The sequence below is a fragment of the Cinclus cinclus genome, chromosome 17 (genome assembly GCF_963662255.1).
Source record: "Cinclus cinclus chromosome 17, bCinCin1.1, whole genome shotgun sequence".
Classification (NCBI taxonomy): Eukaryota; Metazoa; Chordata; class Aves; order Passeriformes; family Cinclidae; genus Cinclus; species Cinclus cinclus.
The window spans coordinates 12,314,566-12,341,942 of NC_085062.1; the positions used below are offsets into that span (position 1 = coordinate 12,314,566).

At 51.1% G+C, this 27,377-nt stretch overlaps 1 protein-coding gene across 1 annotated transcript in view; it reads right to left on the bottom strand.

Moving 5' to 3' along the window:
* Positions 1–2,456: 2,456 nt before the first annotated feature.
* KSR2 (kinase suppressor of ras 2) overlaps positions 2,457–27,377 on the bottom strand; it is a 75,233-nt gene continuing 50,312 nt past the window's right edge. The window contains exons 15-19 of the mRNA XM_062504230.1: positions 13,375–13,471; positions 9,648–9,781; positions 5,770–5,901; positions 3,136–3,265; positions 2,457–2,594 (exon numbers count right to left, since the gene is read on the bottom strand). Coding sequence (XP_062360214.1) covers positions 2,457–2,594; positions 3,136–3,265; positions 5,770–5,901; positions 9,648–9,781; positions 13,375–13,471 — 631 coding nt within the window. The remainder of the gene's footprint in view (positions 2,595–3,135; positions 3,266–5,769; positions 5,902–9,647; positions 9,782–13,374; positions 13,472–27,377) is intronic.

Genomic DNA, 27,377 nt, shown 5'->3' on the forward strand with positions numbered 1-27,377 from the left:
AGGGCTGGTTTAGTTTGCAAAGCCTCGTCACGGCTCCAAATTAAAGCGAACTGAGACTACAATTGAATTATCTGGGCTGGTTCCTGTCAAGCAATTATGCTCCATGAGGGCCTGGGAATGCTATTTGCTCTTGTCTGACAGCTCATTTGAGGGGCTGGAGGGCTCATCCGAGCTGTGGGGAGAGGGAAATTCCACCAGCACATGGAATTCAGGTGGCAACAGCAGCTCCCAAAGAGAATTTTTGGGAAAACTCTTGGATTTGGCTGATGGGAGATGAGCAGGTGGGGGGAAACGGTGCTGGGCATGGCTGAGGTGTCCCAGTGTGGGGCTGGGAGATGCTCTGTACAACCAGAGCCTGTCTGCATGCCCAGCTGTAGGAATGAGAGAGGATGGATCCCAATTCCAGCTGCCCTGCTGTTCCCAGCCCCAGAGCATCCCCAGACTCGGGGTTTTGGCAGCGAGGAGCAAAGCCAGGAGTAGGGCAGTGATGGGGAGAGCGGGAGGGCAGGGCTGGCTGATGAGACGACGGGAAAAGAGGATAAATTAACGGGAATGTGGAATGTGCCCCGCTGTGAGGGAGACCCGCGGGGGGACACACGAGTGGCCGCGGCCGGGAGGGAGAGAAGCCACTTGTGAAAGGTCAGCGCTGCCCACCAAGGGGCTGCGGGGGCGCGGGGACAGCGGCACAGATGCATTTCCCCGCGGGGGACAGCTAATGGCAGTGGCGCTCGCTGGCCCCGCAGGATCCGGGGATAAACTCGTGAATCAGCGACATTCCTCCTTTTTTCATGACAAAACCGCAAAGAAATAAATAAAGGGAATTAAATAAAGCCACAGAGAACCGAGAACAAGCCCTCCCCAACCGAGCATCACTGTGGGCACTGGATCGGGATCAGAGGAGCCCTGGTGATAAACTGGAGTCATTGTCCTGTGGGTCACCCCTGCTCGGGGGGGACCGTCCCCAGAGCCACTGCCTGCGCACCGAGAGCCGCCCGCTGTCCCCATCCCACCGCAGCCGGGCGTTCCCGGGGCTGCTCCGGCACCTCCCGCCCGCGCAGAGAGGATTCCCGGCATGATGAGACGCTGCGGGGGAAGAGTCTCGTTCCCGGCCCGCTGTCGGCCCCGCTGCTCCTCCTTAGCGCAGGGTAGGAAGCGGAGAGGAAGAGGAGACCCGCTGGGAGAGGAAGGCACCGTCCCTTAACTCCTCCCGTCACAGCCTGGAAGGGACACGAGGAGCACAGTCAGCACTGGGCGCCTCCTCCTGTGGAAACGTGCGGGTTTGCAGGGAAGATCTTTGGAAAAAAACCTCCTGGAACAGCTTTGCCACGGAACAGCGGCACCGGGGGAAGCTCCTGCACCTCCCTGTCAGGCCTGCCTGGCTCCTGGAGCATCATCCAGAGGGGAAAGGGCTCCTTGGGTACCACTCCCATCCCTGTGTATCCAGGATCCCGCGGGGGCTTTGTGCCCCGATCCCTTGGATCCAGGGATGGCAGAGCCTGAGGGTACCACAGCCAGGATTCCTGGACTCCGCGGGGAAGCCGGGACCTAACAGGAACAACAGCCAGAGCTGAGTTCCTTGTGGAAGCAATCAGCTCCCATGGAAAGCTGAGCTGGAGCATCCTGATTAGCAAAAGATTGGGCCGGTAATTAACAGGGAGCTGCGGGGCAGCCCCAGCCCGGGGCAAGCAGAGCGCGGTTCAGTGACTGGAAAAACATTCCCAAACCCAGCGGAGCAATCCCGCAGCTGCCTTGGGGCCCAGCATCCTTCAGCATTCCTTGCTCAGCTGCCGCAGCCGCCCTGGTGCCTGCTTGGAGCGTGGCTTGGGAATTAACTCCTCTCTTGATTAACATCTCCCGTTCCGAGTGTTTCGGGGGCCGCCCGACCGCGGGCTTTACGCTGCCCCCGGCAGCTCCCCGGGGACAGGGAGTGGCACAAGGGACATTCCAGTCACTCCCGGGGCCGCCCAGTGAAGGAAGAAAGGCAGCTTGTTATCAGCAAGAGGAGAAATCGGCATCTCCAACCCTCTGTAAGGACCGGTTCCTGAAGCCCCCAAAATGTCCTCAGTTCTCTCCCTGAGAGAGCTCACATCTCCTTCCCTCCATCCATTCCCATTTCCAGCCTCTGGGGATGCACGCTGGGAGGAGGAAAAAAACCCCCGTGAATGCCACCCCCGCACGGGTGAGATTTTGGTTCTATTTGTCACAATATGACAAATTCCAGGGAGGAAAATGAATTTCTAAGTGATTGCTCTGCATTTTGCCTGCTGTTCCCAACAGGGCAAATCCTGAAATTCCAACTGGGGACTCACTGATGCCGTTTCCTGGAGCAGAGGAATGTGACTAAGCCAGAACAACGGAACAGAGCAGGATTTGGCCATGGGAGAAGAAGGGATCAGGCTGGAGGCTGTAATGGCTGAGGGTCTCAGGAATAGGGGAGGATGGGCAGGGATGGGGACTTACTCTGCTGACTTCCAGAAGTGCCCCGGGTGGGAAAGGCGGCGGTTGCGCTTTGGCAGTTTCTCCAGCATGTCCATGAGCTTGGTGAACGTGGGTCTCTCCTCCTGCTCGTAGGCCCAGCAGAACAGAAGGATGTCCTGGAGCCACAGGGAGAGCATGTGAGGAAACCCAGCCAAGCCCAAGTGGGAATTGAGCCAGTTCCTTTCCCACCACACCCCCAACAGCCATGCCACAAGGACCCCATCTCCATCCCCACATCCTTGGGAAGGGCTGGGATGGAGGGGATGTGTCCATCCCTTGAAGAATCATTTTCATCACTGGATTCTTGGGAAAGGCTGGGATGGAGGGGATGCACCCAACACATAAGGATTCCATCTCCACCCCCACATCCTTGGGAAGGGCTGGGATGGAGGGGATGTGTACATTCCTTGAGGAATCATTTCCATCATTGGATTCTTGGGAAAGGCTGGGATGGAGGGAATGTGCCCAACACACAAGGATTCCATCTCCATCCCTACATCCTTGGGAAGGGCTGAAGCAAAGGGAACGTTTAAGCTGAGCCCAGCAGCAGGACCAAGCCTGGCTGGATGAGATCAGCAGATGCAGAGGGTTTTTCCAAGGGCCCCCCCAGTCACGTCCCAATCCATGCACACCCACCCAGGGTCCCACTGCACCTACCGAAATCTCCTTGCCCATCCCGATCTGGCTGAGGTTGGGCTTCATCCCTCTTCCCACCTGCCAGATTATTGCCTCTGCTGGCTGCGTCTTGAAGGGCCATTCCCGGGCGTGCAGCTCGTACCATATGGTGCTGTGGGGAGACACTGGGAATTAGAGACGGAGCAGCCAGGAGGGATTCAGGATGGGGAGGTGTCCGACCACTGCACCCACATCCAGTGCCTCTCCCTGCTCCAGAACCACCTCATCCAGGAGATGCTTCATCCCAGGTGGCACCAGAGGTGCTCAGCCCTCGTTACAGAGGTGTCGCCTCTCCCATTTTCCAGAGGGAGGAATTTGACCCGGAGCAAGTCCTGATTCCCGCCAGGGGAGATCCCAAGCCGTGGGAAGGAGGACAGAGGCTGATGGAGGCCCAGGCAGAACCATCGAGTGGGAATGTCCCACCTGGATGTGACAGCACGGCTCACGGAGCAGCTGAAGAGAGGATGGTGGTGATCCAGCTGCCACCACTCCAGCAGAATTCCAGGAAGGGATGAGCCCAAGAATTCACTTTCACTCCACCTTTTCCCTTTTTCTCTTCCCAAAAGCTCTCCAAGCTCCAAAAATCCATCCAAGCCATGCCATGAACCATCCCAGGTGTCCTCACCAGGTGATGGCCACGTGAAGTCCTGGCCATCTGTTCCTGCTCTCATCGCTAAGCCAAGCCCTCTTTTCTGTGAGGAATCCCAAATCCAAGGGAATATCCCAAACAAGGGCATCACTGAGGGACCTGGTGGGCACCCCTGTGGTTTTCCGCCCCCGCTACTGCCTGGAACTTTTGCATCATCATTTTTTGGCACCTGGAACCTGGATGAACCTGGATTCCCACAATGCCAGCCCCACTGTCCAAGGCACATGCCCTGGACCTGCTTTTCCCTCCCAGGGATGCCCTCATGAACAGTTAAAGTAGTAAAACCCAGGGTTAAAATGGCATTAGGGTGGAAAAACCTGTCTGATAAACAAAAGATTCTTCCTGGTTAGGGAAGCTTCCCTGATTTTGGGAATTGGAATTCTTCTGATTTTGCACAGTTTGGCTGGAAATGTCAAAAAGAAAAACAAAAATCGGATAACGGGAGAATTATGTTTGTGCAGAGGAACAGGGGGCTTGGAGAGGGGCAGATCCTGTGGGCACAGGACAAAATCATCAGGAGGAGCATCCAAACACCCTCAGATTGGATTTAACACATCCAAGGCATTAATTCCAATTATTCACTGGGAGTGTTTGTCATCTTTAAAAAGATCTCTTCCTCTTGCTGTCCCTGACCCCTAAATCCCTGGAGGGAAGCGACCCCTCCAGATCATCCCTGAGCCTTCTGGGCTTGATGGAGGGCAGCAGAAACAAGAAAGAGGGAAAACATGGGGAAACCTTTTCATCTTTTCAGGAAACTCACACTTTCCATAAGGGCAGAGCTCACACTTGAGGAAAAAAAGGGGAAAATTACGTCTCCCCACCCACTCTCACTTAGTTGGATACGATCCTTTAATTACCTCTTTATTTCTGTGCTGAAGTTGTACCTCAGGGAGGCAAAAAAAAAAACAAAATAAAAGAGCTAGACCCTTCCAACTGTAATTACTGTGGGTTTGATGGGAATATTGCCTTGGATAACGGGCCCACGCTCCCTAATCCCACAGCCTTCGAGGTATCCATGAGAAAATTAATCCTCTGGGTAAAATCTGCATCTGCCTCAGAAAGGGTTTTGCAAGGTGGAATTGGGCTCTTGCCCTCAGGGAGGTTTGTGGGCAGAAAAAGGGCAGCAGGAATAAACTGATTTGCTGAGGAAAACTTAGGAATTCTCATTTTCTTGGCTTTTGGCAACTCCTCGTAGAGCTGTCACCACCATCAGCCCCGTGCAGGGGGCTAGAGGGAGGAATTGGGGTGTCCAGGGGTTCCAAAGCTGTGTCCCCAACCTTTGGCAGCCCCATCCATCATCCAAGCACCTTCTCATCAGTTCCCACCCCAGGAGGATGCAGAGGAGAGATGATGCCAGGCTGGCATTCCCTGGATATTCTGGATCCCATTGCCTGGAGCCACCCTGATCCATGGCCAAAATAGGAAGATTTGATAATTTAGAGAGAATCTGGGTGTCCAGGGGCTCCCAGAGCTGTGTCCCCAACCTCTGACATCTCCATCCATCATCCAAGCACCTTCTCATTGGTACCTGCCCCAGAAGGGTGCAGGGGAGAGATGATGCCAGGCTGGCATTCCTTGGATACTCCAGATCCCATTGTCAAGCACCACTCTGGCCCAAAACAGGAGGATTTGGTAATTTGGGGAGGACTGGGCTGTCCAGGGGCTCCCAGACCTGTGTTCCCACCCCAATCCCCTCATCCCCAGGCTTGCATCCTCAGGATACTCTGGATCCCACTACCCAGAGCCAGCCTGGTCTAAACCAGGAAGATTTGGTGATTTATGAGGGATAGTTTCACTCAAAATTTCTCAAAGCAGGAAGGTTCTCCCAACACAGTGATGGGAATTCCATCCAGCAGCATCCCCTTGGATTTGGAGCAAGCCTCATCCTCATCCCCTCCTGCTCCCAGAACAGCTCCTACCTGACCCAGCCACATCAGCTTCCCTGCTCCCAGTGCCCCGGGACTCACCCCAGTGCAAAGACATCCGAGTGCTTGGAGAAGGGCAGCTTGTCCTCCTCGGTGTCCGGAGAGAGCTGCCGGATGATCTCGGGAGCCAGGTGGCACAGCCAGCCATTCTGGATCCGCAACTTGTTCTCCCTCCTGCCAGACACGGAGCCAGAGCCGTGGGTACCCCGGGACAGCACCACCACATCCCCAGAGAGCAGCCCCCAGCTTCCCACCCTCTTCCCAAGGTTTTTTAAGCCTGGTTTTCCCCACGTCATCCTTGCAAAGTCAGGTTTTATCGCTGCTCTAGAAGGTTGGCACAGTTGTCCCTGTCAGGCAGCAGGACAAACTTGGGGCACAGGATGGTGGTTCCTGCTGGGACAGGGAGCCAGAGCTGTGGATGTCACATCTCCACTGAGCAGCCCCCAGCTTCCCACCTTCTTCCCAAGGGTTTTTAAGCCTGGTTTTTCCCACATCATCCTTGCGAAGTCAGGATTCAACCCTGCCAGACAGCAGGACAAAACTGGAGCACAGGATGGTGCTTCAGGGGAACTTCTGCTCTTCCAGGATGGTGATGGGGATTTGGGGTCTGCTGGGGCTACTGCTCTGCCTTTTACATCAAAACCCCTTAAAGGATCCAGGGGTAACGTGGGGATAAATTCCCTCAGCAGCCCCCCTGTGGTTGGAGCAGGAAGTTGGACTGGGGACCACAAAGTGCCTCTTCCCACCAAACCCATCCCAAAGGAATAGCCTGGGAATTGGTGTTTTCAGGTGTTTGGCCCCAAAACAGCCCCTTAAAGTCCAAGCCTCCACTGGCATCTCCCATGGGAGCAGTCTGGCTTTATACCAACCCCTCATTTCACCTCATCTGTCCTTCCTCCACCTCTCCAGGCTCCCCCTGCTCTGGATAAACGCATTGCAATTCATTTGCCAACGGCTGAGGATGACACTGGTGATATCTCCATCCTTTGCCTCCTCCAGCAGACACTGCTGGCTTCAAAATTCCTCCATTATCAGGGGTGGTGTCACCTAAGCAGCTTCACCGTGTGTCTGAGCCCGAGTTCAGCAGCAGGAGGGAACAAAACTGTCCCACATCACATTGGGCTGGAGAAGGAAGAGCCCACTGGCTTCTGCCAGGAATTTCTCCCTGTTTGTGCTTAGAACCCTCCCAAAGATGGGGATGAACAGGGCTAAGGGATGGCTGTGGGCTCGTCTGTCCTCCTGAATGCCAGTCTGGGGCCAAAATCCCATGGGACAGCATCCAGGGATGGGGTTCCACTTCAGAGCTGACTCATCATCCCAAGGCAGCACAATCCAAATCCTCCCATCTGCAAAGCCATCCCCATTCCCAGTCACAGGTCTGGCAGTGACCAGGGGGACCCCTTCCCTAGGGAAGGACACTGCCACTCCCCGGAGTCACTGATGAAGCCTCCTTGTCCCCTCTGGGGTGTCAGTGGCTCCTCTCCACTCCAGAGTTGGAGTCTCTGCCGCAATCAGTGACTCTGGCACGGCTCGGACCCTCCGGAGCCGCAGGAAAAGCACTTTGGCACAGAGGGGAGGCTTTCAGCTGCCCAGCCACCTCCCTCCACCCTCCAGCTCTTAATTACAAACCAGCATTAAGCACCTGGGCAATTAAAAAGGCTTGGGCTCGCTCATCCTTCCCTGTGCCTCTCTGGAAGCAGTGGGATGCAGTGGGCAGCACTTGGATCAGCTCCAGCACCCTCAGCAAGGCCAGGTTTGCTCCTGGGGCTTTTGTTTCTGCTCCTTGAAGTGCCTCAGGGTTGTGACATTCCTCAAACAGCCTCGGGATTCTCCAGGGGCTGGATTGGGATACACAGCTCCTCCCTGACAAAGGGATGGGTTAGGAGCTACCAGCAATGAGGGCTGGGCTTTAATGGGATCCCAGAGTGGGTCGGTTACAACAATTGGAGGTTTATGACCAAAGTTTACCTGACTTCACAACCACACCCAGCTGAGCATCTTCCAAGCCACCCACAGGGCAAAAGCAGGAGCAGAAGAGCTCCTCAAGACCCACCTCGTGCTCCTCCTAATCCCAGAGCAGCCCCATGGAGCCCAAGAACATTTAAATAAAGGAGGGATCAATATGATTTCAGCAGGATGAGACCCCAAGTCAGCAAATCTCCACAGGAAGTGTTTTAACCCCAGAGAAACCAGCTGAAGAGATGTCACCATCCTTAACCTGACCTCCAAAAACTTGCTTCCTTCCCAATAGATGTTTTTCCAAGCCCCTAAGGACCCAAAACTGGTTTATCTCCCTTGTTCATCTGAGAGACACCATAACCAGCAAAAACCCATCCTGAAAAGGGGAGATCCAATCTGCAGACACTTCCTGTACCAAAATTCATGGTGGCTGTGGATCCCTGCTCTTCTCTCAGCTCTCCTCCAGCAGAAAACATGTGCTACCAGCAGCCCAGGGCATAAATTTTCTCATTTTCTCCATTTTCCCAGCAAAACCCTGCTCATTTCTAACCAGTCCTGCTTTCCTGGCCATCCTTCCTCTTCTGGGTCATCTCCTGGATTCTAACCCCACAAGACACATCCCAAACTTGGGCAGAGGTGCCCACACATCAGCCACCTCATGAAAAACCCCATTCCCACCATTTCTAATTCCATCTCTGGAGCATCCCTGGCCTTCACAGCAAAGATTCCTGGCAAAACTTGGCCACTTCTGCCCAAATCCACATTCCCTGCTGGAATGAGCTGTCCCTTCCTCCTGGCAGGCCCTGAATCCCAAACCCCCTCCCAGCTGTCAAACCAGAGGCAAACCCCACTTTGCCACAGTGGGAGATCCTGATTTCCTGGCTTTCCAAAATGTTGGCCAAGTTTGTGTTAAAATCCACTGATATTTTTCCAGGCAGACTGGAAAATCTGGGAGTGCACAGTGAGGGATGGAGAGAGGCAGCCACTGCCATTTTTTCTAATCCTTTGAACTCATCACTAGGAAATTGGGAGAAATCCATTCTTTCCAAAGGGCTTTTTATCTCCTGAGCATTTTTGCCATGCTGATGGAAGGACCAGGAGAAAACTTCCCAAACTTGGGCTGTGCTGCTCCCAACACAAAAGGTTTAGTGGAAAATCCAAGACTAATGATTTAGTGGGAAAGGTGGGAAAAGTCAGCAACATTCTTATTTCCCACTTGAAAAAAATGGAAAATATTATCTCTGTTCTTCCTTCCCCACTTCTGTCTCCTTTCTCCTCCAGCTTTGCTTTTCCTCCTTTCCGCAGCTGTTGGAACTCTTTGCCTTGCCATTTCTATGGCTGGATAACCTCCCAAAGCATAGGGAAAAGAAATTTAATAAGGGACATTTGCCAAAACCTTCAAATTTAAACCCTCAGAGACCCCAAAATGTCACAATGTGAGTGTCTCAAGCCTGGCTCTCATTTTCCATGTCTTGCTCCATGCCCAGCACAGACACCATGGCCAGATGTCTGTAATTCCCAAAATGTCAGCGGAGTGGGGACAGCACAGGGATGGCATCACTCAATCCAGTCAGGAGATGAAGCAGATGATGGAGTTATAACAATGGAAAGAGAAAAGCCAAGGAATGAACCAGCCCTGCTGCCACAGGAGCATCTCCTGGGTGGCTGCAAGGTGGTTTGGCCATGGAAGTGATGCATCCCATGGGAAGAGGTTGGTCCAAGAGGCACAGTTTGCCTCTCTGAACCAAAATTCCAGAGGTTTACACATGGCATCGTGCTCCTTCCTATGGATCAAAACCAACTCCCTACAAACAGAGCAGCCCTACGACACTCAAAGGCCTCTTGAACTCCCGTCTGCTGAGGCTGGGGAGACCCAAAAGCACTTGGAGAGGGATTTTTCCCCGCCATGTTTCCAGCTTTAGGGCACGGGGAGGAACTCCAGTATGTCTATGTCCTCCTACCTGCCTGCTTGGAGAACACCGGAGATGCTGAAGAGCCCGAAGTCGGTGATCACCACCTTCCCATTGTCATAGAAGACATTCTTGGACTTGAGGTCCTTGTGGAGAATGCCCTTGGCATGCAGGTATCCCATTCCCTGGGATGGAACAGAGAGAGGAAAACACCCCCAAGTCACAAAAGTGGCACAAAGGGACGGGACAACGCCAGAGTGGTGGCATTGCCACGGGATGCTGGGAGCACCCATGGGGCCACCACAGCACATCCAAGCTGTACCATGTCCCCAAACGTCCCTGCAGGAAGGGAAAGTGTCTGGAGGGGTCTCCTGGGTTGGGATGGGCTCTTGGAGGAAGATGGGATTGCGGTGTGGGTGTCCCAGCTGCCATGGCCCCCACTCATCTTCCTGATTAATTGATTCTGCAGGAAAAATTAGCACCAAACCCACCCGGCATCAGCTTCCCTGGAATCCTCTGCTGGGAAATGGATGGTGATGATGTTTTCGCCTCCGTTTTTTGGGGGGCTGGGAGAGGAGGGTAATAAGTCACTGTTCCCCATAGTCCTGGTGGAGCCATTGGCGCTTCCGACATCCGCCTGGAAACGGGCGCCTCGCAGGAGTCCTGCCTTAATTCCTTTTCCCCAGGAAAAACTGCTCGGCAGTTAATTAAAATTAGCGTTAATGATGCACAAAAAGGCCATGGGTGGGAAATCCAAACTCTCCTGTTTAGCGTAGGCAAATCAAGCAGACTGCCGGCAGCTCCATGTGGCGGATGTTCAGCTCCGTGGGATAATTCTGGGAATGGGGAGGGGGATACAACACATTTATCCCAACTTGAGCAGGGATTTTGATGCTGTCCCACTTTTCACTCTCCTAAGCAGACTCAGGGAAAACTTGATCTGCAGGATGCTGTTGAAGGATCAATGCCCAACAGGCCAGCAAACTGTTGCTTAAGAGGGAATATTGGTTGTCTGTCACTGGAAAAGGGGGATTTATTAACTGGAATTCCATGGGGATCCATCCATCCTGATCATCGTCTCATCTTTTCATCTATCATCATTAACCACGCAGGCTGTGCGAGAAGAATTTATTTTTAAGCTGGCGGCTGATGTGGAGCCAGAAGACCTAATCCAAATTCCACCATCTGGAAAAAGTGGGAAAACAAATGGAAAAACACCCCAACCCAGCAAGATATGGGGGTTTCACTGCACACTGCAGGGAGCAAATCCTAAAGAGCTTCTGCCAAAAGATGCTGGAGGAAGGAAAGGATTTGGGGCTGGATGCCAGGACCATTCCAGGCACCGGGATTAATTAGGGGTCTCCAGTTCCCAGCACATGAAATAATGATGAGGTTTAAAAATCAGCTTTCAAATGTCACTGTCACCTCCAGTAAGTGCCACGGGGGGAGCAAGGAACAACATTCCAATATTTCTCTGGCCAGGTGCAGTGCAGGGAGGGACCTGAGCATTCATGGATGAGCCCCAGTGCCACGGGAATGCTCTGCAGCCCCTTCCCATCATTTGAAGGTGACAGGATCCCAGAACAACACCAGGACCTTGGTCCTGCCTGCTCCCACATCCAGCGGGGAGCTCATCTCCATGGAATCATCAAACACAGCCTGACCTTTGCTGAAAGAATTTATCTGGGCAAACCCAATTCCCTCACCTCGCTCCATGCTGCAAATTCCAGCCCTGGCACCCCGGCCCATGGGATGATCTGTGAGGAAACACTCTGGGCCCAGAAATGCCTTAATTTGCTCAGCCCTATGAAAAGGCAGCTCCCTCGCCGGCACCACTCCCAGGATAAATCATCCTTTCCCTCCCGAGGATGGCAGGGAAACCTTGCACCCACTAATCCAAGGAGCTGAGGAGCTCTCCTGGCACATTCCAGGACTCAAAGGATAAAATCAAACAACTGCTGTGACCACACAGCAAATCCAAAGCCTCCGGACAATGCAGCTATAAGCCCACCCAAACCAAGGATTTGGGATTTTCCATATCTTCCCAACACCTGCCACTTCCAAGTCCACCAAAACATCTGCTGGAGATTGGTGGGGAAAGATAGGAAGGCTGGGAAGCTGCTCCTCAGCAGGAATGGGCCACATGGTTGGGTCATGGCATTGTGGCAGGGCTGGAGTTCTCCAGGAATTCCCTTTGGTGCACGGGGAGAGCCTTTGGAGCTCTGCTAATTCCTCCAGGGATCTGGGGTGGATACAAAGTCCCTCTGCCTCTCAACGCGATAGGGTTGGAGGTTTCCAACCTGTTCCTAACAGGCACCAGCTGCAGAAAAAAAATCTCTCAGCCTCATCCTGGAAACCCACACGGAGCAATGAACCCACGCAGGGCAAGGGGCTGAACGGAGCCATTCTTCCTGCTGGGAACATCTGGAAGGCAAAAGCCCTGAGCACAAAAAGGGGGGGAAATACAAGGCTAAACTGTGATGCATCAAGTGTTTGCTCAGTGGGAAAAATCCATGTCAAAAAGGTGGAAAACATGGATCAGAAGCAGGAATTAAGATGGGAGAGGCTCTGGGTTGCCTCAGGCACCCCCAGCTCAGGCCATGGCTCCAAGGTAGCAAAAAGGTTCAGGTTGTGCTCACCTGTCACTCACTTTCCTGCATGGAGAGTCCAGGAGGATTGAAGGAACTTAAACTTAAAAGTTAAAATTGGGTCCAAATAAACACAAAATAGGCAATTTAATAGGACACATCCTAAGCACCATGCAAGAAATATTGACGAACCTATTCTACTTTTAATATTCTGCTGAGTTTGAATGTTTAAGGGGAGGGTGGGAGGGGAGGGCTAAGATCTGCCAGAAAATGTGATTTTCTGTTGTTTTCCCACAGTTAAACGTGGGATCAGCTCCAGGTTTGGGCTCTGGGGTGGAAGCACTGGCTGACCTTGAGCAGGGCTTGGGGGCAGTGTCACAGCTCCCATGGCACAACACGTGCCAAATGTTTTTGGTGACAAATATGTTTGGAATCACAGCACAACCCCGTTCTGGCAGACAGCTCAACATTTCAGTGCCACTGCTGGCATCTCATGGGAAGCTGTGAGGGCTCAGGACCAGCCACTCCACCCTGCCACAGGAGGATCTTCCCTGGGATTTTCTGAAGGATGACATCTGAAGCGTGGAAGATGCACTTGGAGTCATCCCTGGGAAATTAAAAGCATTTTTAGCTCTGGAAAATGTACGTGAGCTCAGCCTTGTAGAATCATGGCAGATTTCTCCAGGAGCCTCGACTCCGGGAATGTTTTATGGGAATGCTGGAAGTGTCCAAGGCCAGGTTAGACAGAGTTTGGACCAACCTGGGACAGTGGAAGGTGTCCCTGCCCATGGGATGAGCTTTAAGGTGCCTTCCAACACAAACCATTCTTGATTATTACAGCTTTTTCCAAGAGCAGAGGAATATCCCACAAGGAACACCTTCACAGCAGCAATGCTGGATTTAAACACCTGAAATTCCAGCAGGGAAGAGGAGCCATGGCCAGGAAGATCCCCAAGCATGGGGAGCCCATGGAAGCTTTGCTGCCACCCCAATTCAGCCACATGAGAGAGGTCAAAGAGACCTGGATTTTAAAACCAAGGAGTTCTATCCTTCCCAAAATCCTTGGATTTTAAAGCCAAGCAGAGCTATCCTGCTCAGAATCCTTGGCTGCTCCTTTCCTGCTCCCCAGAATGACTGGACTGGGTTCTTGGCCAGGTTTTTTGCCAGATCCAGACCCCACCAGACCATACCTTCACAATTTCTTGTGCTATCTGCCTGGTCTTGTTGACATCCAGGACAATTTTGGCATCCCTCACCACGGAGTAGAGAGTCCGTCCTTTACACAGGCTGCAAGAACAGGAAAAGGGAAAGACAAATTACAAACCCTCCTGGAGAAAACCCCAAAAAACCCCAGAAAAGCCCCAAATTATGACGCAAGGAGCTGCAAATCATCACAGGATTTTGGCCAGATTTTGGCCTCTTGGCTTGAGGCAGACTGTAGATTCCACAGGGAACTGGGGGCTCTCCGAGTTTGTCATTGGGAGGGAGCTGTCACTGCTCCTGATGTGTCCTGGTGGCACCACCGTGGTGCCCCAAGGGACAACCTGGGCTGGTCCTGGCTTTTCCCTGTATCCCAGCCCACAGCAATCCACCTGGTCCTCTTGCTTCCAAGCTCTTGTGCAGAACTGGCTGTGGCTCCCTTCTCCTCCTCCCTTGGGATGCAAAGCTCACAGATGTAAAGTAAGTCAAAAGAGGAAAGACAGGGAGGGAAAAAAATCCCCCAACCCAATCCCATGTACAATGTCCTCCAATTTTCCTTCTCGTACCAATTACAGTAAAATCTATTTACAGAGCCTTAATTACCAAAGGCAGCTGGATTGGGGGGGGGGTGGATATAAACCAATTAAAAATATATCGACATTTGAATATCATAATGGAGGACGTGGGTGGCTGCTGCCTTGACTCCCGCCCACAAAAAAAGAGCTTTTTTATTTTTTTTTTTTTTGCTTTTCTCTATCCGCCCACGCTCATTCCAGGCAACTTTGGAAAGATGAGACTGGATACCTGTGCCTGGGAAATAAAACACCCAACACACAGCTTGTTAAAGAGGTTTGGTGACTGCAGATGTTGATTTGATTCTGTTCTGGTTAAAAAATTTAAAGTTCCGGGGTTTCGTTCCACTGCTCTCACCCAGCTTGGCTCCACCACTTTCCCTTTGCCCAGTTCCTCCTGCCTTGGGAATTCCAGTATGGCTGGTTTGGAATCATCCCCTGGGAGAGGTTTTGTCCTTTTTGGGTGAAAATCATCACAGAATCACAAAAGAGAAACGCAGAATGGTTTGGGTTTGAAAGGACTTTAAGGACCATATCATTCCAGCCCTCTGCCATGGGCAGGGACACCTTGAATGGGGCCTGAAGCACCCTGGGATAATGGAAGGTGTCCCTGCCCATGGCAGAGGGTGGAATGGGATGAGCTTTAAGGTCCCTTCCTACCCAAACCATTCCATGAGTCCATGAAACTCAGAAGAACCCCAAATTCCAGAAGCTCACGAACACAAAGGATCCTCCTGCTCCTAAGCCAGAAGCTCCACATCACTCCATGGGCAGAGAGCACAATTTTCAGGACAAGCAGTGAAGCAGGAATGTGATCAATCCCACATCCCATGGGTTTTGGAAAGACAACAGCACCCTTCCAAATATTTCCTCAGTGGGAGTGTTAGGAGTTGTCCTGCTGGACACAAGTGAGCTGCAGTGGGCATTTAGGGCAGCAAGTGCCTCCTCAGGGATGGTTTTCCTTGCTCAGGTGTCCCAGCACATCCCTGAGCATCCCAGATGGATTTAGCCCCGAGGCAGCTGTGATGCAAACATGCTCTCTCTGCACCATCTTCCCATTTTCTGCAACATTTTGACTGCAGTCAAATAAGAATTTGCTGGAGATTAGGATCCGAGCGCTTGGAAATCTGTGATAAAATCCCTGGGTTTCTGTGACTGGAATGAATCAAAGTGTGCAGAATAATAACGGGCACAAATTCTACATCCACCACCTTTATTTTTCTGCATTAATTTGCTACATAAACCCACCAAGCTTTAAGCTCTGTCACACAACAGCCTTTTGCCACCTCCATGACCTGCCTGCATACACAGGAGTTCCCCCAGCCCTTCCCAATCCACAGAAAACCAGAGAAAACCATTTTACAGCCAGTTGCCTGTGATCTGAATTGGTCACAAATTGACACTGGAAATGCAATGAGTGGATTAGCACTGGAACAGGCCTGAATTCCAGCCCTAAATTGAGTTAAGATCAACTGTTTTCCTGGGAAAGGGTTGTTTAGAGGAAAAATCCTCACATTTCTGCCTATCTGAAGTACTGAGATAACCCCAAGAGCAGAGCTCACAGCCCTTTGCTGGTGAGATTCCCATCTTTCCACTTCATTTACAGAATTTCCAAATCCTTCTCAGCAGATAGAACCACTGCAGGAGAGCAGCCAGTCTCGGGGTGGCGGCACCAGGACATGTCACTGTCACCTCTGCTCCCCAGACCCTGGCAGAGCCATCAAAGCAGCCCAGGTGCTTTTCCCCTCCACTCCACGAATAACGGCTCCGAACGAATTCACCCAACGCTCCCAGCGCCAGTACATCTGACTTTTCTTGCTGGATAAGGAGCTGCCAACCTGGAGATAAAGCCCGGCTGATACCTTTTATGCAGCACCTGAGCCCATTCAGCCACCACCTGCAGAACCTTTTCATGGCACAGCTCAACAATTCCACTTCTCCTCATTCCTCAATCGCTCCCCATTCGGGCAGGACAAAGAGCGGCATCCGGGGCACGCTCGGAGTCTTCTGCCTTCCCACTTGGAGAGGTCCCTGCTGAGCATGGCTTTGAGGGGTACGGCTGTGGATAACAAGGCCACAAAACGCCTCCGCTTCACACCAAAAACAAGGCAGGTAATTTGCATCTTCAGATGGATCCCGGGTTATTCAGCGCTGAAGTGAAAATTCATAAGGAAATCTTGTCTTCTTCTCCCAAACTTCTCTGTCCCACCTGGCGACAGAGCAAGCTGATGACACATGCCCTGGTACCACGAGGTGACCAAACGCCATCCAGAGCTGAGGGTGGCTGGGACAGAGATGCAGAGATCCTTCTGGGAGTCCTCAGGAGTGCACCTCATACCATGGCACATCCACATCCACATTCCGGTGCCTTTCCCGGCATTAGGACAGGCCCAGCCCCATCCTGCTGCAGATGCCACTCTTAATTCAAAATGAGTTTTTGAAGTGCTCAGCCAAGCAAGCCAAATCCCAAATTGCTTTATAAACACTCTGCATTCCCAACGTGGGCTGGAGACATCAGCAGCGGGAGCAAAGCCAAGGCAGCTCGCAGAGGAACAATTTGGGATGAGGGAGGAAGAGCTAGAGTGCTGCCTCTGGGTGTTTTTGCTGTTCCATGGGAAAACAGCCTCATCCGTCTCCCATTCTTTGGGGTTTTTTACCCCAAAATGGTAAAAATGGTCATAAGCTCTGCACTGGTGGCCAACACCTCTACATTGATGGCCACCACCTCTATCCTGGTGACTGTCACCTCTACAGTGATGGTCATGGCACTCACCTGTACATTCATGGTCATCACCTGTACATCAATGGTCATCTCCTCTACACTGGTGGACAACACCTCTACATTGGTGGTCATTGTCTCTACACTGGTGGTCATCACCTCCATGTTGATGACCATCATCGTCACATTGATGGCCACCACCCCTATCCTGATGGCCATAGCTCTACGTTCATGGCCAACACCTCTACATTGGTGGAGAATCCATCCTGGCTCCAGCTCAGGAGCAGGGATCATCCCGAGGCAAAGGCCTGGCAGTTGTAGGGCACATTCCATAGCTCCAGGAGCTTTGTGCTTCCCTTTCCTCTTCCCATCCATATAAACGCCCATTCAATTAAAGAGGTGATAAATGCCAGACCCAGTGAAGTTCATTCCTTGCCGAGGTATGGATTTATAGGGAAGCAGCTTGGATACCATGGAGACAGTCAGCACTACAGACCCAGGGGAGACACTGGAGAAGAGAGCGAGGTGGGAAATTAATAAAAAATGTTTTAATATCAAAATACCTCTGCTCACAGCTTACATCTGTGCTGGAAGACAGACACAGCAAAGGATGCTTGGATGCTCCCACATTCCCCAGCAGTTTACCCACTTTGAGATTTTCATGGAAAAAGGACCCTTTGGGTGATGTTAAGAAAGAAACAGCAACGGGAATCACTGAGCCAGGACTTATTTGATTTCATTTGAGCAGGACCAGAGAGGGAAAGAAGGAGCTCTGCACATTCTGGCACATTACTGACTTATTTGGGAAGTTTTCCAGCTGTTCCCATACACTGGCTTGCTCTTCTCTTTTTCCCAGTGTCTGGTAATGGTACTTTTAGAACTCAACAGATCCTAAGGTGTTTCACAAAAAGGAAAATTGAATAAGGCTGGAAGAGCAGTAAAGGGAGAGCTTTGGGTCCATTTTTACCCTGAGGTTTTGTTTTCCTCTAAATAGATAAGGAATTTTGCCCCCTTGATTCCCTGCCAACGCCAGAGCAAGCAGTGGCAGCATCCAGCCTGAAATTCCTCATCCCTCTACATTCAAACACCATGACCATGGAGGAAAAATTAGGATACGAGGGAAAAATTCTTCACTGAAAGGGTTGTCAAGCCCTGGCACATCCCTGGAGTTCCCATCTTGGGAGGATTTAACAGCTATGTGGATGTGGCACTTGGGGACACAGATCAGTGGTGGCCTTGGAAGTGCTGGGAAATGGTTGGAACTGACAATCTTAAGGATCTTTTCCAATTTAAACAATTCTGTGGTTCTATGGAAGCAGCAGCCAAAACTCAGTGCCAAAAAAGGCATGACCTGAGCACCAGCATCCAGCAGATGTCGGCCCCTCCAGGCTGGAAATACTCATCCCATCCAACCCTATTCCAACTGAACCCAGAGCAGCCCCAATGGGAATCCAGGGAATTCAATTCCTGCCATTTCACGCAGTGCCCATATCCCCAGCCCAGAGATGGGAGACACCTTCCTGCTCCTCATGGAGGAGACTCTGCAGAGCCAAACCAGCAGGAGGAAACAGAAAAGCCCTGGAGAGCCAACGCTCCCCTCATCCCACTATCTCCTGCCGATGGAAGAACCGGCTTTTGATGGATATTACTTAGGCAGCAAAAATTTCCTGCCAGCAGCTGGCACACAAGATAACTACAGCCAACCCACAAGGGCTGCAGGAGGAGGAGGGGAAGGAAAAGGAGGAGGAGGGGGACCAGCCTCCCCGAAAAGTAGCTCCGACTCCATCGTCGCCTCGGAAAAAAACAAGTTCTTTGGAAAAAGCCAACTCCATGCATTTTTATTTGGAGGAAATAGAGGAGACAAGCTCTTCCCCAGCTGCGGGGAGAGGAGCTTGGAGCCAGGTGAATGCAAAGCAGCCCCTGGGGCTTAGCTAAAGCCAGGCTTGCAAACAAGTAATCCGAAAAAACTCCATGCTCCAGGTGCCACTTGCTGCCTTTGGAAAGGACGCGCTCAGAATCGGCTCCGAGAGGGAAGGCTGGATGCACAGGGATGAGTGGAGGTGCCTGGACCTCCTTGTCTCTGATATATTCTCTGCACCCTGCTCCTCTGACTGCTTGGAAATTCAGAAGATATTTTTTAAAAACCCTTTCGGAGAAAGGAAAGAAACTTTGGGTTGAGCCAGCTGCTTCCCTGGAACCCGGCTGCACTTTGGAATAGTAATAATGATTATTATTATTATTAATGAAAAGCTAATGCTGGTGTCACAGGAAGGATCTGTTTCTTTGGCTAGGCAGGGTGCCAGCACATGGATTCCCCACAGGCAGCCCCCATCTGTCCCAAAGAGGACCCCAAGCATTGAGGGTGCTTGGAAAAAATCAGGAATGATGCTGGGATGTCACTCAACAGGGATGGGAAGAGCTGGCACAAGTGGAAGGAATTTTGGGACCATCTCTCAGCAGGGCACTTAATCAAAGGCATTTCCTTAAATCCCTTCCTCTTCAGCAAAGCCAATCCCACTGTGTTAAGCGCTTTCCTGGAGAAATTGAGGCCAAACCAGCAATATTTCCATGGCATTTAGAAACACTCTTAAAACACAAAGGAAAACTTTCCCCCTGGAGCATCCTCCACGTTAAGAACCAGCTGCTGGCAAGGATTTGATGCTCCAGTGGGTAAGAAAAGCTCAGCCAGCCCCAGCGTTTCCACATCAAACACACGCTGCTGCTTTTCCCCATTCCCAACCCTCCTCTTGGCTTGGGATAACTCAGGCCCCTCCCCAAGCTGCTGTCTGCTGTGGAAGATATATCCAGGTTTAATGTATATATTAATCCACATATTGACTTTCCTGTTGTCAGTCGTTATCAAGATTTATCTGGCCTGATGGCCTCGCATCGATCGGGAGGGAGTGTATTCCCACGGGTCAATCCATTCTGATCCAGCACCTGGCATGAAGTCGATCCCTATTTATTATATGATCTACGAGTTCCATTATTTAACTGCCAGAGAAGGGAATGTGGCAGAAAAGTAGGAAAAGGGAAAACAACAGAGGCAGAGCAGAAAGGTCTGGCTCCCAAAGTAGGTGTTTGAACATGGACAGGGCTAGGGGAGGCAGGAATCCATGGCTTTCCTTCCCAAAATACAGCCAGGAGTGGGGAGAGAAGGGCAGGACCTGAAAGGCACTTTGGAAATGCTCCAGGATCAGAGAATTGTGGAATGGTTTGAGTAGGAAGGCACCTTAAAGATTATTTCATCCCACCCCCTGCCATGGGCAGGGACACCTTCCACTATCCCAGGCTGCCCCAAGCTCCATCTAACCTGGCCTTGGACACTTCCAGAGATCCAGGGGCAGCCTGTACCAAGGTCCCACAGGGAAGAATCTCTTCCCAAAACTCCATCTAACCCTGCCCTCTGTCCACGGGAACCCATTCCCTGTGTCTTATCAGTACATGGCTGCAGCCTGGCATGAAGGAAAACAGGGTGGCAACTCTGTGCCTCAGTTTCCCTCCCACTGAACAGGATTTAGACCTTCTCCTTCAATTCCCAGCACAGGAAGGAAGGCTGAGAGGATTCATTTTAGGTCCATCGAGGAGAAAATCCAATTTTATGGAACCCTGCAATGGTTTGGGCTGGAAGAGACCTTAAAGATCCTCTCAAATCCAACCCTTGCCATAGGCAGTGATGCCACTCAGGTTGCCCAGGGCTCCATCCCACCTGACCTTGTTGTTCCTTCAATTTGTGTCTTGTTAAAGCTGAAAGGACAATTTGGATGCCTTGGAGGGACCAGGGAGCAGGCTGCAAGCACCACAGAGCATCCACAGGTGTTGGGGATTGGGTTTTCTTTCCTTTTTTTTTTATCTTGTTACTTGTGGAAATTTTTTCTCATTGAGTTGCTAAGAGGCACTGATGGCTGGGTGCTTAAGATATCGGGGAGTGGGGAGGGGGAATTCCTCTGGGTTTTGGGAGTTTCTGAGTGGGGAGGGGGAATTCCTCTGGGTTTTGGGAGTTTCTCTCAGATGGACAGAGAGCAGTTGCAGATCTCTTTGCTCTCGCTCTTTGGCATGGGAGAAGGACGGCCAGGCTGTCGCTTACTGAGAATTCACCGGCACCGGAGGGTCCTGTCACCCTCTGCTCAGGTACCCAGGAATCCTGAGTCCACCTCTCCCTGCCCTGCTGGCCCCACACCGCTGTTTGTTCGCCACTTGCGGTATCCGCACCCTCCTGCCTGCCCCTTCTGCAGCTACCGCCGTGGAACTCCTGATACATCTTGTTAGATCCCAGAAACCTGGGAATTTTCGAGCTTTCTGTGCTTTCTGGCACTGAGCCCCTGGAGAACACTGCTTTTAACCTGAGGCCTTGGAAAAGGCTTCTGAACTTGAGTGATGAAGTTAAAATCACGGGTGTGTAATTAGAATAGAAGGGTGTGATTTCACAAGGGTTTTGAATTTGAGGTTTTTATAATATAGTAATAGGTATGGGACAAGATGGAGGATTTGGGGGGGGTGTTTCCTTCTGTCTTCTTCCTTCTTCATGGTTTCAGGTAGTAGTTTCTGGTTGGATAATTAGTGCTGCACTACAGATCACAGGAGTTTGGTGATTGGGTCAAAAGTGTAAATAATATAGGTGTTAATTCTCTATTGGACTGTTTAGCTTTAAGAGACCTTGTAACTAGCTAAATTCATCTCCATTTTTCTCACTTTTAGCTGGTAGCTAGAAGCATTGCTGAACTCTCTGTACTTTAGATAAGATTTAATAAACAATCAAGCCTGAACACGAGAAAATTCATCTCCTTCATTTTTTAAATCCTGACTCTGAATGATGACAGAAAAAAATTAAGACAAGCCACTAATTACGTGGTGCAGATACCTCGCATTTACACATCTCATCCACTGCCCTGGGGTTCTTTGCTCACTGTGCCGGCTGTGACCGCACCAAAGGGGAAAGTGCCTGCGGCCGAGAGGACTGGAACTGGGTCCCCGGTTCTGTTTGCTGTTCATTCTGTAGTTGTTGTTGTTGTTTGTTTGCCTTGTTACACATACTAGTAAAGAACTGTTACTCCTATCCTCATATCTTTGCCTGAGAGCCCCTTAATTTCAAAATTATAGTAATTCAGAGGTTGGGGATTTGCATTCTCCATTCCAGGGGAGAGCCCTGCCTTCCCTAGCAGACACTCGTCTTTCAAACCAGTACAGCAGGGAGAAGAACAGACCCCCCCCCCCCCCAATCTGTTCCACCTTTAGGGCCACGGTTTCCACCTTTCCCCTTTCCTCCCATCCTTCAAATCAGGTTAAATACCCCCAGTTTCCTGAGCGTTAAGATTTACAAGCCTCAAATCCTTCCCAGCTGGGCTGTGCCTGTAAATGTCAGGAGATCGGGCAATGGGAGAGGCTGGGAAGAGCCGAGAGTTTAAAGCCAAGCTTTGTCCAGAGCTCTTCCATGCCCACCAGGAAAAAGGTCCAGGGATGGGAGAGTATTCCTTGTGAATGGCTTGTTCCTCTCAGCAGCAAAGCCAAACATTAAATATTGGCAAAATCCAGCACAGAAATCTATCGTAAAATCAAAGTAAACCCCAATATTTAGTCCGTGCACTAAAGATATATATGAATAAACAGCTGAAGTGCCTTGGATATTTTTTCCCATCCTTTGCTCTCATGCTTTCCCTATTAATTAGTGCCAGGGAATATGTTTCTGTCATTAAAACCTCTTTTCCACAGAGAAAAAAATAAAAGAGCAAACTCTCATTTCATCTTTGGTCTCTCAGGTAAGGACAGGAACTGGGTTTATCTCCACCCTCCCCAACACCAACAGCTCCAGGGAGGGGTTTAGGAGATGCTCCCTCTCCAGCAGAAACATTCCAGGATCCTCTGCTCCAAAGGCACCTTCAACAAATTAATTCTCTTTACACAGTTCTGCCAAGGTCAGGTTAATTCCAAATGTTCCTCAGTGTTCTTGGTCTTCCCAGCAGGGACATAAATCATGGCCTCACAGGCCTGGTGGCATCACCAGTGGCACCCTGGAAAGTTGAAGTCACCCTGGCATGCCAAGAGAGGGGTCAAAACCCAGGCTGGAGCATCCCAGGGAGCAAATCCCAGACTCCTCACACAAACTCTGAGAGTCACGTTGTAGCTTTAACCAAAACCCAAGGAATCTTGGAAAAGCTGCACCAAATCCCCCTCGCAAGCCAGTGTGAACTCAAATCCCAGGCAAACTCCAGCTGAAATCTTCTCCCAGTCTGGATAACCTCACTCCCTTCTCCCAAACAACATTCCCCAGCACCAGGAGCCCCAAGAAGCTGCCTGCAATCTGCTGATCTCCTGGTTCCATTCCAGGCTCAGTGAGCACCTGCAGCCTTGGGAAGCATCAACAAGCATTCAACCCCCACCCCCCGCCTTTTTTTCCCCCCTCAGAAGGAACACCTAGAATCCTAAAATCTGGGAGTTCCTGCTTTCATGGGTGGCTGGAGCCATTTTAGCAGGATTAGGAAAGGACTTTACCCTTGGAAAGGTTCCTGGTGTGGCTGAGGCTTTGCTTATGTTCCTGCTCTGGAGGCCAAGACCAGGAGCTCCAAGGAGCTCAGTTTACCCAGGCCTGGCTTTGTCGCCTTCCCCACCAGCAACAACAACTCGTTATTCCAACAATCAGGGAGTTTTTCCAGCTCTTTACTTAGCTCAAAGCACCAAGGCTGGAACTGCTCCTGCTCCAATTAAGATGGATGTTAATTGTCCCCAAGGCTCATTACCCAAGAGAAAAAACCATTAGTGGCTCTTACAGAACCGTTCCTTGCACTAGCCACCTCCCACTGCTGAAAAATGCTGGATTCCTGATTTTCTGTCGCAATAAGAGACAACTCAGGAATCATGGAATGGTTTGGGTGGGAAGGGACCTTAAAGCTCATCCAGTGCCACCCCTGTCATGAGCAGGGACACCTTCCACTGTCCCTGCCTGCTCCAAGCCCCAATGTCCAACCTGGCCTTGGACACTGCCAAGGGATGGAGTGGTCTACAGCTACTCTGGGAATTCCATCCCAGCTCCTGCCCACCCTCCCAGGGAACAATTCCTTCCCAACATCCCATCCAGCCCTGCCCTCTGGCAGTGGAAGCCATTCCCTGTGTCCTGTCCCTCCATCCCTTGTCCCCAGTCCCTCCCCAGCTCTCTTGGAGCAGCTTCAGGCACTAGAAGGGGCTCTGAGCTCTCCCTGGAACCTTCTCTTTTGCCAGACTTTTTCTCAGTCTCAATCCCATTGTTTTCATCTCTGGTGAAGGTATCAAACAGTGCTGGTCCATAAAAAATGGTTAATAGAGGGAAAAATCAGATTTTTAACCCAAACTATCCCACCCTCAGCCAGTTGCTGCCTCAGTTTCCCCTTCCAGTCTTTTTCCTCTGTGGGCCGTGCTGTAGGAATGGGGAAATTTCTTTCTGCTAATGAGACGATCCCTGAATATCACAGGCAATCAGGAAGGAAAACATCGGGATGGGGAAAAGTAAAAATAAACCCGGCTATAAATAACGCCTTCCGGCAGCACCGGTGGCACGACGTGGTGAAGCCCCTTCCCAGGGACACACAGCTGCTCCCAGACGTGCAGGGAAACAGAGATTTCTGTAACAACTACAGGGAATTGCTGGGATTTTGTGGAAAAAATGGCCTCGAGTGGCCACTTGTGGGCTCCCAGAAGAAAAGTATCCTTTTCCACACACAGAACGTCCTGCCCCGGGAATGGGCACTGGGAAGGTGGGGAAAACCTGATATCCTGGGTTTAGAGCCATAATTCCCTCCTCAGGCAGCTGGGAATTATTTTCCCTCACTCCAAGCAAAGCTTGGTTTAAAGTTATTCCCATAAACCTGCCAGGAAAACTGGGGTTCCTTAGGGAAAGTCCTGTTGAAAGAGCATTGTTCCCCCAGTGCCACCTCCTGGACCATTCCCAGTATCCAGGACCATTCCCAGTATCCTGGACCATCTGAACCCAGGCCCCATTGTCCTCTTCCCAGCCTCATTCCCTACAACACCCGAGCAGCAGTTCTTATGGCAGAAAAGTCCCCAGGGCTGTCCTATCCCTTAGGGAAAACCTGAAACATGGATGGGAAGGAAATCTCCACGTGGTGAGAAGGCTTTTCCTCACAGGAGATGGCCAGAGACTTCCCAAAAATGTTCAGCCAAGGGTAGACCAGACAAGGAGTGCCAGCACAAGAGCAAGGAATCCTTGGATATAGGGATTAGATCACACATAAGGAAAAGTTTTCCACAGTGAGAGTGGGCAGGCCCTGGCACAGGGTGCCCAGAGCAGCTGTAGCTGCCCCTGGATCCCTGGAAGTGTCCAAGGAAAGCTGGACGGGGCGTGGAGCACCCTGGGTCAGTGGAAGATGTCCCTGCCCATGGCAGGGGTGGGATGGCATAAGTTTTGAGTTCCCTTCCAGCCCAAAGTATGCCAAAATCCTATGATTCCTGTGCTGTCACAGAACAGTGTAACAGAGCCCAACAGGAAGCTTCAAAGCAGGAAAATTATGTCTGGGAGTCACCTCCAGACTATGGGATTGTACTCACACAGTCCTGGGCTTCCCAAAAATCCTCTGAGACTGAGCTGAGCCCCATTGGTTTTCCTGCACCCCTGAAACCCCTCCAGGAGAAATCAAACAAGTTTCCAGTTGCAATTGTAAAATTCTCACAGAATCACGGAATGGTTTGGGTTGGAAGGGACCTTAAAGCCCATCCCATTCCAGGTGGAAGAGACACCTTCCACTGTCCCAGGCTGCTCCAAGCCCTGTCCAGCCTGGCCTTGGACACTCCCAGGGATCCAGGGGCAGCCACAGCTGCTCTGGGCACCCTGTGCCAGGGCCTGCCCACCCTCCCAGGGAACAATTCCTTCCCAATATCCCATCTATCCGTACTGTCCCTTTGGTTTAAAGCTGATATTGGTTCAATTTTTGAAGGATGCAGATAAAAGTGGGTTGTAGGAACAAACAAATGGCACCTGGAAATGTTGTGAGCTTGGGTTATATTTTGGGCAATTTGATAAATTTACATTTTAACCTTAAAAAATAGGACCAAGTGCAGCTGGAAGAGGAACAGGACGAACAGAGCCCCACGTTCCTCACATTAATTCACCAGGATGCAGCAGCACACAAACTGATTTTGTCCAACTGTCAAAAATGGCACCTTTCTGCTTGTATAGAAAGACCCATTAGAATAGAAAATGGAAGAGAAAACATTGCATAGCTCAAAAAAAAAAAAAAACTTAAAAATCCAGCAATACATTTCCCAGGTTTTGCTATTGAATAGCACTGAAAAACTGAGCAAATGGGGGCTGCAAAGGGACGGTGGAGCAGGATGGAGACGCCACCTTTTCCTTTGGGAACACAGTGTGACACATGGATGGGGGCTCTGACTCATCCATCAATACTTGTGTTTGCACACTTTTCCAAAAGCTTTTGGCCTGGAGCTACCCAATAGATGGAAATGCTGCAGAATTTTCCCCAGATGGCTCATTTTTGGTCCTGAATAAAAGGCATCGTTTTTCCAGTTGCCAGCTGGGGAGAGCCAGCCCCGCTTCGGAGTCACCCTGACCCCAGAGGGTGAAACTCCCAAGGCAAATGCAATCCATGAACCCACCGGAGCAGGAAGCAAGGGATGAGGCAACACAAATTTGGGGTAAAATCCTTTTGTTTTGGACAACGAGGGAGCAGAGCACCTGCAGAGCCCATCTGGGATCAGGGACTGGGAGGTGCCACTTTCAAGGGAAAATTAGGAGCATTAGGAAAAGATGATGCAATATTTCATCACTGATGGCTGTTGGAAGCGGTGCCATTCCATTGCTTTTTGAAAATCTGCCAGGACGAAAACTCAGCCTCACCTTGGGGAAACTTCTCCAGGATGAAATAACCCAGGGTAGGATGAAAAGCAGGACCATGTCCAGTCCCATGGCTGAAAGCATAGTCTGGAGGTGAAGGAAATAATGGAATTCCCTGGAATAAATGTATTTCCTGTGACAACAGCTGCTCTGAGAGCAGTTGCAGCCTCTTTGCCTCCAGGCCAGGTGAGATTTTTTGCCCAACCAAGCATGGGTTACACCTGGAGAGTCAGTGCTGCATTCTCATTGGAAATGTGGGTGAGGGCAGGTATTTAGGAATGCCATGGGATCAAGAAATCTGTGGAGGCATTGGGTGGTCTGGGAGCCACCAAATCTCAGCTTGCTCCCCTGGATGCTGCAAGGAGCCCCCCAGTCTTCCAGCACCTAAAGGGGCTGCAGGAGAGCTGGAGAGGGACTGGGGACAAGGGCTGGAGGGACAGGACACAGGGAGTGGCTTCCCACTGCCAGAGGGCAGGGCTGGATGGGATATTGGGAAGGAATTTTTCCCTGGGAGGGTGGGCAGGCCCTGGCACAGGGTGCCCAGAGCAGTTGTGGCTGCCCCTGGATCCCTGGAAGTGTCCAAGGCCAGGCTGGAATAACCTGGGCTAGTGAAAGGTGTCCCTGCCCATGGCAGGGCAGTGACTGGATGGGCTTTAAGGTCCCTCCCAACCCTAGCCAAACCATTCCATGGTTCCATGATGCTTCCTGCATCTGGATAAAACAAACAATTCCTGTCTGGAGCTCCCCTTGTACAAAATAATGACCTGTCTGGACATGCTTTTGGATTTGCTGCATCCTCCACACCACAAACCAGAGCACATGGACAACATGGATACAGCACACGGAGAACATCCCTTCCTTAGG